General features: G+C 37.0%; 1 protein-coding gene across 5 annotated transcripts in view; it reads right to left on the reverse strand.

The window, feature by feature from the left end:
- lrp1bb (low density lipoprotein receptor-related protein 1Bb) overlaps nucleotides 1-22,036 on the reverse strand; it is a 250,801-nt gene that overhangs the window by 76,645 nt on the left and 152,120 nt on the right. For all 5 annotated transcript variants that reach the window (XR_003277158.1, XM_026217735.1, XM_026217734.1 and 2 more), the window contains 12 exons: nucleotides 18,482-18,661; nucleotides 16,329-16,529; nucleotides 13,429-13,674; nucleotides 12,032-12,229; nucleotides 10,523-10,727; nucleotides 8,450-8,614; nucleotides 7,908-8,152; nucleotides 4,131-4,262; nucleotides 3,778-4,005; nucleotides 3,034-3,208; nucleotides 2,761-2,855; nucleotides 530-679 (listed from right to left, as the gene is read on the reverse strand). Coding sequence is in view for 4 of the 5 variants with exons in the window: in XM_026217735.1 (XP_026073520.1) it covers nucleotides 530-679; nucleotides 2,761-2,855; nucleotides 3,034-3,208; nucleotides 3,778-4,005; nucleotides 4,131-4,262; nucleotides 7,908-8,152; nucleotides 8,450-8,614; nucleotides 10,523-10,727; nucleotides 12,032-12,229; nucleotides 13,429-13,674; nucleotides 16,329-16,529; nucleotides 18,482-18,661 (2,220 nt within the window). In the remaining variant the exon portion in view is untranslated. The remainder of the gene's footprint in view (nucleotides 1-529; nucleotides 680-2,760; nucleotides 2,856-3,033; nucleotides 3,209-3,777; nucleotides 4,006-4,130; nucleotides 4,263-7,907; nucleotides 8,153-8,449; nucleotides 8,615-10,522; nucleotides 10,728-12,031; nucleotides 12,230-13,428; nucleotides 13,675-16,328; nucleotides 16,530-18,481; nucleotides 18,662-22,036) is intronic.

Raw genomic sequence — 22,036 nt, forward strand, 5'->3', positions numbered from 1 at the left:
GCAGTGCCAGGCTTGACTATCGACATATTGTCTGATATATTTCACAACTCATTCTGTACTGGCCATTTTGACATAAAGAGACCATCTAACCACTTTGTAAAGTGACTAAACTGTTTTGTATTAACCAGACATTGGCTCAAGATCACATATATGTGTTAAGCAATCTCTGTGAACAAAACTGAAAATAAGTAATTGAATATTGATTATTTGCAGTTACCGAGTCCCAAACCGATACTTGTATATTCCTTGTGTTTGATGCAAAATGTAAGTACAGTAAAGTTTTTAAAATCAATCCAATGTATACAGAGTTGTGCAGAAAGTAAAAGAAATATGTGTGTGTATACATACATAAGATAAACTCTCTCAATGTTTATATTTGCACATACTGTATGAAGACATTGGTAGAATATGTGACAACTGATGTAAACTTCTTGTATTTTACATATACATAAAAGCAGAATAATTGCAACATTGAGTGAAACATGGAGATATTGACTAATGAAGAGGGAATTGGACACACTTCACTTACCCATGACTGCTAGAGCCGTGGCTTTAGTTAAATCCCTCTTCATGCTTTCAATGACCTCAAAGCCACTACCATCCAGATTGCACCTGTTGATAGTACCATTAGCAGAACTGATCCAATACATCTTCCCAGCTGGAAAGTCAATCGAAAGTCCTGAGGGAGAACAAGAATCAGTTAGAAACTGTTGTTTGAAATGCTGGTATGGAATCCCGTTTGATCACTACTTTAAAAAAGCACCCTACATATCCTAAAACTAAATATGTACAGTATGCACTGAGTGTGAGATGGTTCTTTATAACTCAAAATATAGTTGTGACCTCTTTGTGACACTCTAATGGCGCTTTTCTACTACATGTTATGGCACGGTACGGTTCGATACGGTTCACTTTTGGGGTTTTTCGGTTGCACTTTATTTTACAGTACGTGTACTTACATGTACTTATAGTGTACTTACAGTGTATTTATCTAAGAAAGTACTGGTAATACAAAGGTAACTAAATGGGGTAGGGTTAGGTTTAGGGGTAGGTTCAGGGTTAGTACCTAGTTGTTACATAGTTATTGTAATTACTATAATAAGTACACAGTATGTACATGAGGAACAGGACTGTAAAATAAAGTGCTACCGGTTTTTCGGTTGCACTTTATTTTACAGTACGTGTACTAACATGTACTTATAGTGTACTTACAGTGTATTTATCTAAGAAAGTTCTGGTAATACAAGGTAACTACATGGGGTAGAGTTACGTTTAGGGGTAGGTTCAGGGTTAGTACCTAGTTATTACATAGTTATTGTGATTACTATAATAAGTACATAGTATGTATATGGGGAACAGGACTGTAAAATAAAGTGCTACCGGTTTTTCTACTGGTTACAGTACCTGGTACTTTTTTTTAGTACCACCTCAGTTGAGGTTCCAAGCGAACCGTACTGTTACTAAACCGTAACATGTAAACTGCTGATCACCGATTGCCCAGAGAGAATCGTCACTACCTGTGTCACTGAACAAACACAACAGAACTGCTAAATTTAAATCACCACAGCCAGCGAAGGATCGAACGCGAGTGTTTTGAACGAGCGCACCTTTTTTTAAGAACCCGAAAAAGTCTGTTTCGTTGTCTGTGGAGGAAGTACAGACATTCCTCTCGTTGATAGCAGAGGAGCGGATCCAGTGAGAGCTCGATGGGGCAACACGGAATGAATACGTTTTTCACAAGTCATGGCAATATAGGAGGTGCAACTATAACGACATGTGAATAATCTCACCTACTCTAAAGCGGCACTGAACTACAGTGGAAATGCAAGCCAAGCCGAGTAGATCCATGCCGAGTCATACCACGCAGTGGAAAAGTGCTATAAATCACTTCACTAAAATTCATCTCTGTCTAAAACCTGTTTCAAAAGTGGAAATGGGGAGAGTTTGAAAGAGTGGTAAAAGTGATTGTGTCAAGTGAAGGATATTTCAATTGTGCGTCAGGACAGCTCTAAATGAAAGGGGCTTGTGAATGATAGACTCCCAACAACAACAGACTTTCAACTCTTTTAAGACATCTTCTCTAAGACTGCCATTAAAACTAAATGAGCATTGTGCTTTGCTTATCAATAAACGTATACAGGTTTTATCTTAGTCCTCTTCATCCCACGTGGGACATAAGGCCACTAAATGTAGATACAGGGGTAGAAAAAGTACAGAGTACAACAGGCTTGAGGATGGGAAATGTGTAGATGTTTTACACAAAAATGTCCCAAAGCACAAGCATGTTTCTGTGTGTTAAAAAGTAAACTTTTTTTATTAGCTTTAGAAATAGACTGATGAAATCAAAAGCCAAGGGAGATTTTCCATTAAAGTAACTTTTATGCATACATTTTGTAAAGCAACCTGTTAAACAGTCATTTCCTCAGGGTCCTGACTTTTTGCGGCTGTGGATAGCAAATGTAATATGAAACTTATATCCAGGAAGTTGTTTAAATTCATCTGAAGTTTATAGACACTCAAGTTCAAGTTCACAATGGTTATACTTACAATTAATTTATTACAGCGGTAAATAGTATTATATTTTAGTATTATATTTCTATAAAGAACTCCTTTCTAAAAATAGGACTTAAGTATATCAATAAAGTACAATTCCTCTTTGTACTTAAAACTGTGATCGTTAGACTGACAAAGGAATCAGAGAGAGAAATTAGACATACAGTAATAGTGAAATGTTTGCAGATAGCCTGAAATCAGACATACCAACTGGTTCTCTCTGATTTTGATGAAGAACCTTCCTGTTGCTTCCATCCATATTGGCAACATTTATTGTATTCCCATCGGTCCAGTAGATTTTTCTAGACCATGAAACAAAGAGGATTTTAGGGGATAACTTATGAATCATGAGATCAGTTCTCACGGTTTGTATCTAAGACTGACATGACAAAATAAATAAATAAATACAAAGAGCAAATACTTAATCATAAGCAAATCTTATTCAATCATACATGCAATCTGTCCAGGTTGGCAGCTTACCCTTTTGCTGGGTGCACAGTCAGACACTTTGGTTTGTCAATGCCATGAATGACTGAGGTTTTTAGAGATCCGTCTAGTCGGGCAACATTGATCTGCGTCTCTTCGTTCTCAGAGCTCAGCCAATACATGTTTCTCGAGAGCCAGTCTACTGCCAGCCCACGGCAGTTTTGAATATCTGCACGTACCAGAGATCACATCATAACAAACCTCTTGGGTGACTGCAACACTTCTGCGCATGCTGTAATAAAATGTCTTGTGTGCATAGGCACATGGTCGGCATGCTGATCAGTTTGAGAAGGTCTAAAAATTACACCATGCTTTCTAACAGCACTTAAGGAAATCTAGTTCAGTCTTCATCTCGCACTTCTCTTGCTTCTCTTAATGCAGTTCGGAGAAGCAATCCCTGCAGAACTTCACAAACAAGCTCTCCTATCACGCAAGATATTATTTATGTGCTGCCGCACACTCCTTCAACTGTCATTTTTTAATGCAGGCCGCCTGTGTACACAGTCTTCTCGTAATTGAAAAAAACAATTTAAGACTGAGTGTCAGCAAAATAAAACAGTATTTCAGCTCAAACCTACAATGTGGCAGCAGAGAGAGAAAAAATAGGACCAAAACTTATTAACGGCACAGAAATGTAATAACTGCCACTTAGTTGGTGTTTATTGAGAAAAATATTACACCACACTGAATGTGAAAAAAGAAACAAGAAAAACACTTCCACTTGGACTCTCGACTCACCTCCAGAAATAACAGTTTGAAGGCCTGTGCCATTAATAAAGGCACGTTTTATTGTTTGAGTCTTAACGTCTGCCCAGTATATCCTTTCCTCAAGAGCGTCATAATCCACCACAGTGACATCATCAATGTCAGGAACCGTCAAAGCAGTCATGACGTTCATATAAGGATTATCGATATCCACTCCACGGATCTCTGATCGCCTCACATACAACAGGAACTTCTTCAGGCCTGATGTGCATGCCAAAACAAAAATATATAAGTCAATACTTCATCTAGAAAGCTCAAATGGATCCATAATTTTGTGTGCATGTTTTTTTTTTTTTTTGTGGGATGTCGCAGAGCTGCATACTCACCCACACAAGAGCGGTTGTTGAGGGAAAGCTTCATGAGATGAGGACATGAACAAGATGCCGTGCGGTTGTAATCAATGAGACATAGGTGAGAGCAAGGGCCTCTTCCATCTTTTCCCTCGCACGGGTTTGAGGCTGAAAAACCCAGGGTGACATGCATTTAAACCAGGGAAAGAAAACACACCAAGGCAAAAATCAATATCACATACTATGAATTGTTTAAGGAAAACTGCTCTTAAAAAGAGTCAGGAACAACAGCTGTGAAAAAAACAAAACAAAAAAACCTTACTGTACAGTGAAACTGAGAGAATAAGAGTGAGAGTTTAGATGTCTGCATTTAACGAGGGCAACATAAAAATGGGTGCAAAATAAAAGACTGCACTAAGTGAAAATACACTTAAAAAACATTGCACTAAGAAAACATTCATCTTAACTTCAGGATAAAGGGAAGAATATAAAAGAAGGTTGAATAACCAGTGCTGACAGCTATATTTCAACAGAATGTAATGTCGAGCAGACAGATAATGGCTAAAGGCCACTGGTGCAAATCAGTCAATTACTCATCAGATCTTTATATAGTATCATTATTTTGTTTGTGATCTTAAAAAAAAAAAAAAAAAAAAAAATAACCTTAAAAAAAATAAAATAAACGGTAAATGTCTTCACTGTCACTTTTGATAAATTGAATGTATCCTTGCTGAAGAAAATTATTAATATATATTAAAACATAAAAAAAAATTAAACAAATCTTACTGACCCAAACATTTGAACATTAGTGTACACTATCTGACATATTTTGTCAAAACATGTTTATTTATATTGTGCTGCCATTTTTTTTTTTGCTGCCATTACACAAGACTACCGCCTACTGTCAGATTACTTTAACCCTTCCACAAACCCAGAGCAACTACTTGCAATTAGCTCCACAAGCAGTTGCATCTTGTAAATAATAGATCCAGTGGGAGTTTGAATTTAGGCCCATTATTTCTTTGCGATGCTGAACCCATTTCACTTATGTAGCAAGCATATTTTTGCAAGTGAAAATAACAAATAATTCCAAGCGACTAAATTATAGGCTAGAATCCCATAGAATTAATTATACATTCCGCTGGTCTGCGGGGGAAAAATGGCTGTTTGAATAAATACTGTATAAACAGTGCAAGTGCACTTGACTCATGATAGAAACACTTGATTTGGATGTACTGATTTTTCATAGTCATAAATCAGTCACAGATTTTATAAATCTCCACATCAATCTGACTTTTCCTTAACATTACTATATGTAAAGTGGGTGCGGAGTGTAATTTGTATTTTCACTGCTTCAGCTTTGTCCGAATAGGGAAGGATGCGCCCTGTCTGCAAACTCCAATAGTAATTTTGAAGTGGTTTGCCTGTCAGCAATGTGCTGGAAAAGTGCTTACAACACTGCAGGCCACACAGGCACTAAATATAGGAGCCCTCCAAACTGGTGTCGATCTCTTGGAACTCAACCATCAGTCCTTTTACCACACATAATGCATTTACAATGTGCTTGCTAATGGCTGTAGCCTTAGCCCCATTAGGTTAGTTAGCGTAGCCCCTTCTCACTCCCTATGGACCCTCCAAGGTTCGCAACTCTTCTGCCAGAACTGTAGGGGCCAAACATAAACACAATTGCCATGGACTGTAAGTGGCCAGAGCCAAGATTTTGGACGCCTTTAATAGCCAGACCTTCCCATGGGCTCTATAAAATTGGATTAGCCATATTTATTGGCTTCTCTGGCAATGCTGCACAATTTGTCGAGACTTATCGGTGTAAAACAGTCACCCGGCTGCTGTTGCTGTGGCAGGAGACATGAGCTATTTTGGCTGGGCTCCCTATAGTTTTGGGCCGGTTGAAATGATGCAAATCAGATTATTTCAGCTGATGAGTACATGCAGAAGGCTACATTTCTGGAAATCTGGGCACGTGGCACACTTGGCAATTACAATAACTTCTGTTAACGTGTTTTACAAATCACAAAGCGAATATTTTATAAACCAGAAATGAGTAAGAGTAAATTGGCTCATGCAAGGGTTATGTCATAATTACAGAAAATTTAGTGTTTTTAATTTTAATAAATTCATTTTAATATATTTTAAAATGTAATGTATTTATGTGAAAGCAAAGCTGGATTTTCAGCAGCCATTACTTTAGTCTCTATTGTCACATGATCCTTAAGAAATCAATCTGATATGGTGCTCAAGAAACACTACTTAATTTATAATACAATATTTTTGTGGAAACAATGATATTTTTTTTAATTCTGTAAGGTATTAAAATTGTAGAAAACAACAAATAATTTAGTGACATATAATTAAATTACATAAAATGTTATATACATTTTTTTTTTAAAAGAAAATAAATAATAAGAAACATTTTACTAACCCTGTAGTGTATGTTTCTTTCTCAGAACATGTAAATTAATACAGTGTTGTAATTGCAACAACCTCTGCTAATATCCTTTCAAATCACAAAATGCAGTTTTTAGACATTTAGAAATGAGTAAAAGTAAAGGAAAACAGATCATGTAAGCATTAAATCATAATAACAGATATTTTATCATCTGCGAAAATCAACAAATACAAACATATAAATTTGAACGAACAAAAGTCAAATAAATTATAAAAAAATTCAATTATAACAAATCATAATATCTGTGTCTATAAATGAGGAAATGTCAATAAAAGTCATCTCTGTTTTTTTTTTTTTTTGACACTGTACCATGAAACAATTAAAATGAATTTGGGTTGAGGAAGGAGCACATCTTGAGTCCACGTCAAGCCTGCTTACGCTCTGCATGACCCCCTTTTTCAATTATTCTGCTGCTCTCAAACAGAGCTGTTTGGGCTTCCAGATTGGCAGAAGAAATGAATGATCAGCGGGAATCGGCTCAAATGAATCCTCACCCCCAGAGCATGCAGGAAGATTTCTCTCTCTCTCCCAGACTGAAACCAGACAAAGGCTGATTGTATTTTTCAATAACGTGCATCTAAGCACGTTAGGTCAATGTGATAATTGCTAAGCTTGCTGTGTGTGGTTTGCGTGTAGAATGAACTCATGGGGTACAAACGCTAACAGGAAACAGGAGTGTCAGAAAAGAGGTTTAAACACTCTAACAGAACATTTGGATGATCAGCATCAGTAAGGGTGAGATTTTTTAGTATAGATCTACTCTCCGGATCTCATGCCAAGACAGACACCTCCAGCAATTATATTCAAGAAAACTGTGATGCTTGTTATACATAGAATAAACAGAAGTTGTTGTCACTATGGCAACAAGGTTGTGTTAGTCTAGTTAGTTCAAGCAAATCACTCAGCATCATACTTGTGTATGGCTGTGTTTATTCTTTGATTTTAAGTGATTTTATCATTCTTTTTCGTGACACTGCTGTCCATAGCACAGTACTTGTCTAAAACGATTGTATTTACTGAACTTTCATTATTTAATAAGTCAGGAACAACCGCAGGATGAGAAAACCATGTTTTAAGGTATCACAGACATTCTTCCAATGAGAACGTATCCTTGAATGTATCCTTTACAGAAAAAGCTATTGCCATTGACAGTTTTGGTGAAATATAAGCCCAAAATGGTGGACAAACACAGAAAAACATAGATGATAAAACCTTGCGTATTCAAAAATCTTAAACAAAAAATAAAGCACTATTCTATTTTGCTGATATTAAATCAGTAAAAATAGTTTAAAACAATTATGTTGAATTATATGGAATTTACAGCATTTAGATGGTTACAGACCCACCTTGAGGTTGTCTGCTAGGATGGTATATCTCCAGGTCAAACGGCTGGGCGCTTGTCTTTTGGATGACCGTTACATTGTGGCCTGTCCATTTATTCGCTCTGGCTAAAGTGTTGGTCCTCCAGTCTGTCCAGTACACACCACCTCCAAAGAGAGACACAGCGAATGGGTGTGACAGGTACTCGTGGCCCCTGAGGATCTCGATGACCCCCGTGCCATCGTACAGGGCTGAATATATTGCATCTGAGCTAAAGAGAAAAAGAGAAACATGAGGTGTGAACAGCACTCTATGTCCATATCAAAATGATGTTATAGCGATGACAACTTCCTGAGGGAAATACAGAAGAGTCAAGCATTTTTTTTTCCTGTTGTGAATTTACAGCATAAGAAAAAAATCTAGCATAATTTAATTCATTCCTTTTGGATTAAATGTATTAATGCAGTTGAAAAAGTCACACACACACACACACACACAAAACACCTATTCATAATTCTACTTAATGTCAGTGCTTCTTGTAAACTGAACCATTTTTTTTCCCCCCTACCGAGCATCTGTCCACACTATTCTCCTTTCCTGATGGTCTAGCGTGAGTCCATTAGGCCAGGCTCCAATCTCCATGTCCTTGTACACAACATGTCTTCCACTTCCACTCATTGACGTCGCCTCAATCCGAGGAAAAGTGGCATCCCAGTCAGTCCAGAAAAGAATGCTAAATATAGAATAAAAATGATTAGAAATGATACATCTTCTCATAAGCCCAAGGAAGTATTCTTATAGATAAAAAAAAACAACAACAACAAAAAAACATTATTTTGATTATTTGCTTGTGACTGAACAATTAAGAGACACAGACCTCTGCTACTGCTCTAAAACAACATGTATTGTATAGTGCTATGCAAATAAACATGGGGAGTATATAGCGCAGGGAGCTGACTCAGAGTAAAGTTACCTGCTAGAATATAAATAATTTTCATTGAGCGATACTGTTGGTCACAGAACTTAGAGTTGGCACAAACCTGTGAAACTGCTGCATTTGAGCAATAGTGGAATGTGTTTATGAGAGCTGTGTGTGCAGGGCTGCATCCTATTCTTCCCTAGAGAACAGTGCCACTTTACATCTTTACACGATTTAAAAATCTAAATGTAAAATAACATTAATTTCAAACTATTATTTTATATGCATACAGTTAGGTTCGCTGGAAACTGTCTGCCAGTGAAGTCATTGTAACACATGGGTGTTAATTTTTAACTAATGTCACAGTTCTCTGGGGTGGCATGAAAACAAAGGGCACATTCTAATGTGGGTATTACAGGGATTGTAAAATGCTAAATACTTCAAGCTCATATGCAAATCAAATATGTGATCATGTTCCTTCATCAGGCATCAAAAACAATTGAATTGTCAGCCAAATGTTTGAGGCGCATGGAAGGTAAGCAATACAAAAAGACTTCATATGAATTTTGCTACAAGGATGGAGCCTTCTTTTCAGAAGGCCAATTAATTGGCCAGCGGCATACAGTTATTAAACCAGGCTTTCAATGAATAAAAGAGCTGCTAATTACAAAGACAGCTAATCCCTTCAGAACTACAATACATTTTCAACACACCTCTCTATGACACAGCTGTATGGGGCATTTCAGAGTAACCACGTAATGAGTTCGGTGCTTTTTAATATGTGCCATGCTGCCGAGTGTGAAATCAGTCCCTTTTCCCTAATTATTTTTTTTCTGCTTTCAGTGAAATAATTTACAGTATGCCATCCAACTGAGCTTCAATATGAGCTCTAGTTGGACTGCGGGGATGCCATATTTCTCCTCTATGGGTTGCTCATAGGGTTTGGCAAAAATATTTTAGCTGCATAAAACAGGCAAACATAGGCCACAATTAGGGCTAAGAACAGCAAATCAACAAAACTCTATTGAACAAAATGTCTTCATTTGTGGGTCAAACTTGGTACCTTTGCAGTCAAAAGTGACTCCCCCCCCTAGGAAAATCAATCTCATATATTTGTTATATATATATATATATATATATATATATATATATATATATATATATATATATTAATTATTATTGAGAATATGGAGAGATTTGATAATGTACAATTAAAGTCATTGGCATTTTATTTGACTACCAAAATATCTGCAGTCCTAGTCATAAACTTGTTTTTGTTCATTTATAATGTGAATATGCATTATTTATGGTCCTCAAATGCTCCAATGTGACTTTTCTGAGCTCAGGCTGTCATATTTAAGACTTTCTTTTTCCCAGCATGCCTCCATGAGAAATGTAGAGCTGAGCAAGAGAAGAACACAGCTGAGAGTAAGAAGACAAAAAAAGAAACAGAACACAACAAATAAACAGCAAGATGCAGCACGTTATTCTAGAACGATCATTAGTAATAGATGACAAACAAGTCCCCTGAAATATGATTGCTCTGTTATGTTCCCAAGCTAGTCTCTATGAGGACAAATTACGGCAAAAAAGAAATGAGACTTGTTTTTCACTGTTTGCTTTTGCTGCTGTGAACGTTGCTGAAGGGACTGTGAAAAAGAAAAGCAGAGTAAGAGGAAAGAAATTAGGCTGTGGTAAATTTTGTATGAGACTAGTACACACCCCTGTCCCGGGTCTACAGCCAGCGCTCGTGGGTGCTCCATACCACCAGCAATCAAAGTCGTCCTCATTTCGCCATTCAGCTTGGCCACCTCAATCTGATCCAAGTTGCTGTCTATCCAGTAAAGGTTTCCTGCAATCCAATCCACTGCGAGTCCCTCTGGGGTGGCTAAACCATGCTGAATCACAACCTCGACCCCGGTCACACCTACAAAACAAACCACTCTCGCTAGTTCACAGGGTGGATGGGATTTCGAATTAAGCACAGCAAAGCATTCTGGTTGTTTTGAACTTTCTTTAAAAGTGTTCGGCTTTTCAAAATGCTACTCCATGCTGAAAAGACCAGCTTGAACCAGAATGTATTATTGTGCTGCTATGGTTTTCACCAACAAATGATGCAGGTCTTTCTGATGAAGTTGGCAAAAGGAGGCTTGCTAGTTAATTTATTTAAAGGAATAGTTCACATATAAACAAAATCTACTTCTAAAAAATAATAAAAAAAAAATTAAAAAAAAATGTTTCCAGTAACTAAAATTAAGCTGATATAAAATATAAATATTAAATTAAATAATTAAATGTGCAGTAATAAAAAATAACACTAATAATTTCAGCTACGTACCTGAAGTTAAAACTACAAAAAACCTTTAAAAAAATAATAATTACTTAAAAAAAAAAACTCTTAAAACTAAATAAATGTAAAAATAATTTAATCAAAATACAAATATATAAAATTAAGTAACATAAAATAAAACTTAAATTAAAATGAAACCTCAAAATCTACAAATAAAATCTATTATTAATATATTCTATAATAGTGTCTCAATAATACTAAAATAACACTGGTTCCAAACCACACCAATGACTTTATCTCTTCTCTGAAACACAATATAATGTATTAACAATAAAATGATGTTCATATCATATAATGTTCATATCAATAAAAGTAAACCATTCATCTAAAAAAAAAAAAAAAAAAAAAAAAAAAAAAAAAAAACATTTTGGACTGAACTACCCCTTTAAGAAGCCTGGTATGGACACCAGAATATCAACAGCAGGCAATCACAACATTTGCTGGTCTTTTCAATAGGGTTTCTGAAAGGAACTCTGGAGAAGAAAACACTGGCATTAAAGGAAATAACATTTTCCCTCAGCGGTAAACAAGATTTTTTTCCAGCTATCTATAATCCAGCTGTTTGCAATTATTCTCAGCTGTGGAGGGCTTTATGAAATTTTGACAAAAGGAGAGAGCAGTGACTGCACTGGGGGCCTTTTCCTCTGAGAGAAAGACTCAAAATAGTCTTCAAAACTATTCAAGGGTATTCATCAGCTCCTTCAGAGGTTTCCTGTGTCATTCAAAGAGCCACTGTAGGGACAGCGCATTCTGTATTGCCTTACTATTCAGGGGACATGACCTGCATGCTAGGATTGGGGAAACAGAATATCTACTCGAACTAGAGCTTAGGTTAAACAAAGGGCGAGTGGGAATGGGACATCAAATTGGGTGTTCATTACCTCCGTTCTCAGAGAGCTTTCCCCGATAGATCTTATCCTCCACCACGTCGGTCCAGTAAAGCAAACTGCGGTTGAAGTGGAAGTCGAGAGCGATGGTGTTCCGCAGGCCGGGCACGAGTAGGCTGTAGTCACGTTTATGAAGGTCGATTCGTCTGATCTCATGCCGGATAGAGAAGATAACAAAAGCCTCAAAGGGGTCTAGTAGAAGAAACAAATTGATTATTAGCACTTCACACCTGTGCATTAGAGTTTACAAGAGCATTGCGCTTTGTGTTGAGGCGCCAGTCATGCACATTTTTCTCTGCACGACCACTAATTAGTCTTTCATCTGATGTTTTTATCAAAAAGATTTACAGGGACACTTATAGAAACCCAAGGATAATGGTGAAAGACACTTGAGTCATCCTTTTAACACACACACACACACACACACACACACACACACACAAATCAACCCACATTAATTAGATCAATATACACGTTCCATCTAGATTCTAGAACAAAGTCACCCTGGTATGCAGTATGTAAAGTATTTAAAAATGTATTATAATATAATATTATAAATGTATTATAATATATATTCTTAATATAATTAATTTGGCAGTCCATCTCTATATCTACTAGGCAACAATCCCAGAAAAAAAAAAAAAAACACCTATTGGATAAACCCTGCTGAGAGCTACAGTATAAATGTGGCTGTCTGATATAACAATAACTTAAACTCTCAAGAGCAATATACGTCACTAAATCCATAAAATACCACACAGATGCTTGTTGTCATATTCTGACTAATGACCCAAATTCAGATTCCCTGACACAATTGAAAAGCTTTTGGCAGGCATGCTGCTGTAAAGACATTAGCTTCTCAATGGGAAGCTCCTGTCTACATATCCCACTGTCATTGTATTACCGTTGCTCTTTTTGTTGTGTACCGTGAACCGATCCACTGTGGACAAACAGCGACGCACAGTGTAGTTATTTCCCTGAGAATCATTAACTAGTCAAGAAAAATGCTTGTATTAGTAAGTCAAATCTGTGCTTACTGTCTGTTCTTAAAACAACACATTTGCATCGATGCTGCTTATGATATTTTATAGTGCTTTTTTGTCATTCTAGGTCACATTATGTATGAACTGTTGTTGCATGGGAAGATCTGCATACTGATTCTTTAAAACGTTCTATGTATGTGTCAACAATACATACAACAACAACAATACACACTGTATGTGTCAAAAAACACACATTTGGAACTAAAATTACAATTAAATACCAACTTCTTTTTGACCACTAGATCATTAAATTATTTGTAATATTATTTTTGTTGCACACACACACACACACACACACACACACACAGTATACAGTATATCAAATATACGTTTGAAGAATTTAAATACCTGTGCTGTGGCAATTCTCTCCATCTGGATCAAGTCGCCAGCCAGGATAACAGGAGCACTTGACAGTGGTCTTATGCTGTTCGCATATCTGACTACATTTAAGGTGAGCAGAGCAGTAGTCCACTGTCTCGCATGTCCGGTTGTCAGAGCCAAGATGGAGTCCGGTGGGACATGAACACACCACCCCTTTGCTGGGGATCACTGAACACTGGTGACTGCAGCCCCCATTACCTTGCAAACATTTCTCTGGAACAGACAAGAACTGCATGAGTGAGGACAAAAACAGAATCAATATGAAAGGCTGGTGATATGAAGCCATGTTTGCTGGCATATGAGATTCAAGGTGCGAACTGAAACAGAAAAGCCACAGATGAACAAAGACAGATGGTTTGGATTGAACATTTGCACAAGGCTTCAAGCTTATTGCTTTTTGTCTCAAAAGTTTTGGTGTCTTTCTTGACTAGACCATTATGCAATTACTCTGACCTATTCGACATCACCAGCCAGATGTCACAATAATAATTATAATAATAATTAAAAAAAGCGTAAATAATTACTTTATTCATGAGGCAGATTCAGTGAGAAATCACAGGTCTGAATTATGACAGACTTCAGCCACTGCACAGACCAAACAAATCCATTCATGTTGGAAAATTGCTTTTTCTTAAGTTTAAAAGAAATGAAAACTAGGTCTCCGATACAACACAAATCTTAAGAATGGTTCAGACGAACTCGGGTACTCTTAGTCTCTTAACTAATGGATAAGCTTTTTCCTTTCATTGAAGCACCTAGGTCCTTTTGATGGGAGAAAGACAAAGGGGAGGGAACTCACAGCTTCCAAGGTCTTTTTGCCTCTACTGATTATGATGATCCCCTCTGCTGTTGCAAGAGAGAATTGAATTTTCTTCACAGGGGCCCTGAAGTCTATATGGAGGTGAAGAATAGCTGCTTCCCAAAGGTTACAAATGGTATTGAGTCCTGCTGTGCTGGTCTGAGTCAGTCAGCCACCTCAAGGTCCATTGGCACAATCTAATTGCCGATAAGATACCCAAGCCGAGAGCAGGTCTAGTCAGACAGATAATACACCTCGTCCTCAGAACATGAGTGGTGGGCTCCCATGGGCAGCTGCTGGCAATGCACTGAAAGTCACTGAAATGTTTGTCACATTCTGAGAGAATTATATATTGGTGACTCTCAAGAGACACTTTCCCAAGTGGGGACTTCAGAGGCAAACAGATCCTCATGTTTAGCTCTCTTTCAGACGGGTTTTGTTTTTTTCTGTGTGCTGGTAGCTTACAGGGCATGTGCTGGATTTCCATTACACTCACTCAAGGATGCAACTCAAAGAGATTTAAGTAGCCCTGAGGGACATGCCGTGTGGGCATAAACACAATATCATCAAAATCTTTTCACCCAAGTAACCACAATACATATTGATTTGCACAAGAGTATGAATCTGAATCTTTACAGCTCAGGTATTCTATTCTCATTGGTTAGTTACCTTTTTTATTTGAATGATTTGGCTTTCTATGTATTGATAGAACTACTCCATATGACTACTTCTTATTCAACCCATCCAGCATTTCTTGTAGAATGAACCAGATTTCACGTAACATCTCAGTTAGCATTAAACACAAGGTGTACAGTGAATAAGGCTGTTAATGCAAGCATTATGAACCCAGTGTTAAATATGCACTGTGACCCTGGCTTGCATCAATAAAAGACCAAATGAATTTGTAAAATCAAGTGTTGCGTTAGTTCTTGGAGATCACATCAGTCAAATTAAATTACAGTTACTTTTTTTTTATTGTTTCCTGTAGTTATGCAAATATTTGGTTTCAAAAACAGTATCAGTACACAATTTCTTATGATTTTAAATCTGCATTGAACTTTAGATCAATCTCAAAGTACAAGGCATTACCAAAGTCTGATTTTGGTAATTTACATTTCCAAAGTAACCTTCCCAACACTGTCCATATCACAGCATCCACATATAAGGTCCTTCAGTATAATCAGCAGCTTTCACATTGCCCAATAGCTAATTAAATGGTGAATTCAGCAGGGCAAAATCCCATCATCTCACCAGGAACTGTGCAATCAGGAATTTAGCAAAAGGAATTGGTTCCCCTCATGGACTTCACCTCAGATTCATTCAAGTTTGTGAACTTGAATATGTGAATTCGTTGCATTGATCATAAGCTGCCTGATTGGGAAGTGATTGAGTTAGCATTGCTTCTCGCATCACTGCATTACTGACATAGACTTCATGACTTATACTAATGTGACTGACTCGAGAACAAGTTCAGATGGGATCTGCACTCCACGCATTAAGAAGGATATCAAGAGATCAAGCATCCACATCACAGCTGGCTATGCTTTACACTCCAGTCATCTCTGAATCTCTTCACAAAGCTAAGCTAAGTTCCTTTTTTAATGATATCAAGTTACTAGCAACATGCTTGTTACTAAGGCTATCAATGTTGTTTAGGATTTTTTAGTCATTTTCAGTGAAATGCTTGTGCTAGGCTTATGTGATCATCATATTGGCAATGTGTGTTATAATCTGATGTCACTGGCAACATGCTTGTTGCTGTAACATACTGTGCTTTAACCAATCAAGTCAAGTCGCCTTTATTTATATAGCATTATGCAGCACAGATTCATAGGGCAGCTTTGCGGTTATAGACAGGAAATAAAGATCATAATGCAAACAGAATCATTTCTGAAAAACTCTGTTTACAGTTGCCAAGCAACATAGGCACTATAATGTAGAATTAGCAGTCACAGGTGCAAATTTATTCAGCATGGCTTCATCCAATAAAAATTTTGAGTTGAAATGATTCATTTTTATCACATCTTGAAGTAACACAGCAGATGAGCCTCTAATCAAAGACACTCACCACAGAAAGGACCCTCATCTGAATGGTCAGCACAGTCATTTCTCCCATCGCAGATCTTGTTGGGGGGCAGGCAGGTGCTAGAGTCATTAGCACAGGGCTGAGTGGGAGGCTTACAGATGGAGGACTCACACGATTCTTCATCTGAGCGGTCTTCACAGTCGTTGTCGCCGTCACACACCCAGCTCTTGCTGATACACTTCCCTTGGGACACAACATTCAGTCAGGCCGCTATATAAATCAAGCTGTCAGGCTTAATTTGTTGTTTGTAGGTGAGCATGAAGATAAATCGGGGTAAATTTTTTAAAGGTGGCAGAACGTCAAACTGGCATGATGTCAGATACACACAGAAGCTTCAGCTTATTTAACCCTCAGAGAACACATTTAGCAAAACTGCAACATTTGTTTTTATTATTAAACATGCAATTTCCACACAGTGGAGCTTATTCAGCAAATTATATATACTATTCCAAATTTCTTTCAATTTAGCCAAATAACATTTCATAGAGAATCAGAGAGCTGCTGAGGTGAACATAGTGAAGTTTCAGCCTTCTAGCTCACTGGGAAGACTTTTATAAAGGTCAAAGCAACTGCAGTAGAGTCATATAAATACAGGGGATCAGCACACAATCTGAATACCCCAGGATCATGAAGGTTTAGAGGGAGTCAGAGGGCTGCTCTGAGATGAACACATCTGAATTTCTACCTCCAAGCTTCCTGTTAAGGCTTCCTTCAAAGGTTTTTAAGATTTTTTTTGTCCCTTATGCCAACCAAGACTACAATTATTTGATCAAAAAGACAGTAAATATGTATTATGGAAAGCAATACATTTGTATCCATGATTCCTTGATGAATAGAAAGAACAGCATTTATTTGAAATAGATTTTTTTTTGCCACATTATGAATGCATTATAAATGCATCCTTGCTAAATAAAATTATTAATTAAAAAAGATATACTAATCTTACTGACCTCAAACATTTGAATGCTGCTCTTTTACACTTTGCAACATTGAAAACGCTGGATTTAAAATCAGTTGGCTTTCCTTGTGTTCAGTCCACCTCCATGATCAGATAAACAGGTGAACACACTTTAGTCTGTTTCTGAGTCTGTCAAAATGATGTGGGATTTTACATTCGGTGTGAGGTGCAGTGGTCTTGAAAGTGTACGTTGCTGCTTTTTAACAAATTTTTTACATCAAAAGGAAGAGGAACAAAACTCTTTTATGGCTTGACTGTACAGTAGATGTCTTTTCAAGAAAATAATTTACAATTAGGGTGACTGCTATATCAAAAAGCCCCATGTTGGTTGATTCCACTATGGTCTGAGTGGAGCAAAAACTAGTTATAGGTACAAATGACAGCAAAATATGATCAAAAGAAACAGAAAGTAGAATTATAATACTTTTTGTGCAGAGGTAAGATGTGTAACTTTTTCCAATACATTCAATACATTCTTCTACTTATGCTTAATATGCAGGAAAAATGCAAGAAAGATACAGTATTTGTAGCTTTATTTCTTGAAAAGTGTAAACATTGATTCTCTGTGGCATTAGGATAGCTTTACTCTGTTCGTTCCAGCATCCATTCTAACACTGCAACATTGGCTCAATCAAAGCTGCAAATTAGGGGCTGAACTGGCAGTTTGACCAACTAAAAGCAGACCGAGGTGTCTTTGAGAAACCTGTAGATGTCTTAATATTCTTTGTATATGCTATTGGCACAGATATTACATACCTCACCTTTATAGTTTAATGTCATAACTAACTCAGAATATGGTACAATGACACTGTTGCCAAAATATACCTCACTGTGAAGTGCAAATCATTCTGTCTCACATCATTCATCTCAGCCATTCTGGATAAAAACAAATCCTAATATACAGAGATATTGCAAAGGATTGCACCATGTAACGGAAAACATCCTGGATTTATCATCCGACTCAATTTGAGAGAGGCAACTATAACTGAGAGCTCAAGTATGGCATTGAGGTATAAAATATCACCCACCGCTTCACAGAATTTAAAGTTTTTATTTATGTTATATAGAACACAAAGAGAAAATACTAGCTGTAGGTCAGTGCATGAAAAAAAGATGTAAGGTAAGTGCAGAGAAACTTTGACAAAGTTTTTTTTTTAGGAACACCTGGTAGGCTTACCTGAGCTTTTGCAGGTAAACTTTGCCTGGGGATCACACATTCTCTTGATGCCTTTGCAGTTTGTTTCATCACTGCCATCTTCACAGTCTTTATCCCCATCGCAGCGCCAACGCTCAGGAATGCAGGTCCCATCAGCACGGCAGTGAAACTCCTCTCCACTGCATTCCACAGGAGGCAAAGCTGGACATAACACACATAACAACTGAGATTGATTCTGGTTTATACTGATTCCCAAACAAATGATTTTAATGAGTCAGTTCTTTTTAGTGAATAAAACACGTACAGTACATTTACATTTATTTACATTTACATTTATGCATTTGGCAGATGATTAAAACCGACTTACATTGCATTTAGGCTATACATTATTATTATTATTATTTTTTTAACAGTATGTGTGTTCCCTGGGAATTGAACCCAAAACCTTTTGTGCCGCTAACGCAATGCTTCACCACTGAGCCATAGGAACAAAATAAAACACGTTCAGAGTGACTACTGTAGTTCAAATCCCGAACAAATGGTTCTAAAGAGCATGTTTTTGTTTTAGTGGGCGACCAGTGTAGTCCAATTCAAACACAAGTGACTCAGTCAATGAGTCAGTTCCATTTTAGTGAATCAAACACATAACACAGCCAGTGTATTCAAGGCAATAGAGGCTATTTAAACTAAGTGTCAATAGCAATTTGATGCAATTTACACTAAGTTAAAATAGCTATAGATTCTATTTACACTATGCAAAAATGTTACTAGTTATTGCAAATAAAGGCAATTATCTGCTCCTCAGTATTGTAGTACATTGTAAAACAGTATACAATATTAACTTGAGGTCAAATTGTAATTTTAACTCAAATTATTAAATGAATGCCACCTTATTGGTACAATAAAGCTCTCCTAACACCTATCCTAACCCTACCTGATACTTTATATTCAACTTTTTGATTATATTCTTCATTTTCATTGAAAATAAATGCTTTTCTGGTGTGATTTGAAATTTAAAAAGGGAGAAAAAAGTTTGCCAAAAAGCAGATTCTAACACAGGTCAAAATTAATACATCACACGTTTTACCATCTGCACCACTGGTTTGTCAGCCAACAAAGAGGGCTATTTGCACTTAGTGTAAATAGAAACTATGGTGTATTCAATTCCAGCACTAAAGACTGTAAAGAGTGAATCATTTATTAATTTTGATTGATGAATCTGAATTTAGTGTTTACATGAACACTAAATAAAGTGATCGGGTTGATACACGTATGTGTGTTTATATGTCACAATCTTCGAATTAGATTTTTATTTTATTTTTTTACCTACACTGCACAAATATAGAGTTTCTCACTGTTTGAACATAATAACCATTCTAAAACAGTTTCTCTATTTGTTTTTAACAGCAGAATTAATATTTATCCATTTGTGCTGCTCATATTTATGACGCAGTAAAAATGCCCATCCCTGCACCCAAAACGGTTTGCCTGTGGATGAGAATCCGAAACAAGGACTGGTGGGAAGTTATCTTGCTCTACTTAACAGTTGCCGAGTGAAAGTAGAGATTTATAATGACAGATAATGACAGGACATGAATTTATACAACACTTTATTCAAAAGAAAGAGCCGTTTGTTCCGTGCATCATAAGTCATTGCGCTATTTCTGCACCACTGCACATGCACAGTCCATTCAGTTTCAGGGTTCAATCTGATTGAGTGTTTACATGCACTCTCAATCATATTAAAATAGGAATAAACCACCCCCTTCAATCCGATCGAAATTTCATTCCGATCAAGCACAATCCATTTGATTAAGGTGTTTACGGGAAGGCTTTTCAGTCCGATTGAGCTGTCAATCGAATTACAAACAGAGTATTTGGTTGCATGTAAACATAGCTGTAAGACAATGAGCAACAGTGAGTGAGGCGTATTGTTTTTGTCTGAGTGACCACTGAGCAAAAGAAACTAATGTAGGCGGGGCTTACCGATCTATTCCTGAATAAATAACTCTAATGAGTATGTACCTTTTTTAGAGAATCAAACATGCAATGTGACCAGCATAGTCCAATTTTTACTTGTGAGTGAAAAAAAAAAAGTGTGACCGGTGTAGTCCAATTCCGTAATAAATGATCCTTAAGAGTTGGTTCTTTTTAATGAATAAAGCACATACAACATGACCAGTGTAGTTTGATTCCTGAAAGAATTAGTCTAATGGGTGATATTTTAAGGGGATCAAACACATACAGCCGACCAGTGTAGTCTGATTCTGAAATTAATGACTCCAATGACTCAGATCCTTATAGTATGTGGAAATAACATTCAGCACGGCCAGAGTATACTCCGTTCCCAAACAATCGACTCTACGCAGTCAATTCTTTTTAGTGATCATCACATGCAGGCGACCAGCGTAGCCCTATTCCTGAACAAATGACTCTGATAAGTCAGTCATTTTGGTGATTTAAACAACAACAATTCTGTTAAACTGTTAGAGAGAGTAAATTAACTGAATTTACGCCACTTATAGAAAATAAAAATATTGAAATTATCTCATCAATTGCCAAAGGAAGAACACTTGTCTAACAAAATTCATTACTTAAAAGTACTAAAAGAATGAATAATGGCACATTCCATGGCACAATCCATGGCAGGATTAAAAATAGCAAGGCAAATAGAAAAGAAAAGTTTTTTAAAGCTCACAGATGCTCTCACATCAGACTACTAAGGCTACAGCTAGCCTTAATAATGTTAAACTGGCAGAGTTTTATTAAGTATACTTTAAGATTTCCTCTTGTCAAGTTAATAAATATTTAAATATTCTCTCCGACACTGGCAAAGACTTTAAAATGTGCGATTTCAACTCAAAGGACAGGGGCGAGACTTTCTTCAAGAGTAAGACGAGTACAAAAAAAAGGCTTTTTTTTTTTTTTTTTACTGTAGCCTGCCTCATGTTTCTGATTCATTCTTAACCATGCCAAGTGGCAGGAGTTAAATACATACTTCAGAAATGTGTTACATACACCAAACCCACCTTAATCCCCTGCCTGCCATCAAACAAGAAATGGCCTCCTGAAAAAGACAGCTGATAACATTACAAACCCTTAAGACTAAAGGGCCCCCCTTCTTTGCTTAAGGCTAATGTTGAGAGTTAGCAGTGTCTCATCTACTTTACACACACAGAGCATGTGTTATACAATGCCCTGGGAGGATATAAGCAGGACAAACCCTCAGAGACAGACAGGAACTGAGGACCTCCGTCAGGAGCCCGTTTGATGAATGGCTCCAACATTTCTGTGACAAGCTGGTGAGCTAAAAGCATGGGAGGACTCTGCCTCATCTTTCAGAGGTAATTACAGCAGATTAAAAGATTCAAATCTGTAAGGTGGCTCCCTAGTGAGTTTAGATGAGATTAGATCTGTCAAGTGCAGAAAAAGAGAGACCGTTTTAAACTTGTGTTCCTCAAATTAGGGACATTGCGCCAAGGCAATTACGAGCAACACTGCCTTGATCGCTATTGTTCGGCTGTTTGCAAGTCTGCTAATTAGTCGTGTTAAACAGATTCTCTGGAAACCACTTGG

Source organism: Carassius auratus, chromosome 34, assembly GCF_003368295.1.
Source record: "Carassius auratus strain Wakin chromosome 34, ASM336829v1, whole genome shotgun sequence".
Lineage (NCBI taxonomy): Eukaryota > Metazoa > Chordata > Actinopteri > Cypriniformes > Cyprinidae > Carassius > Carassius auratus.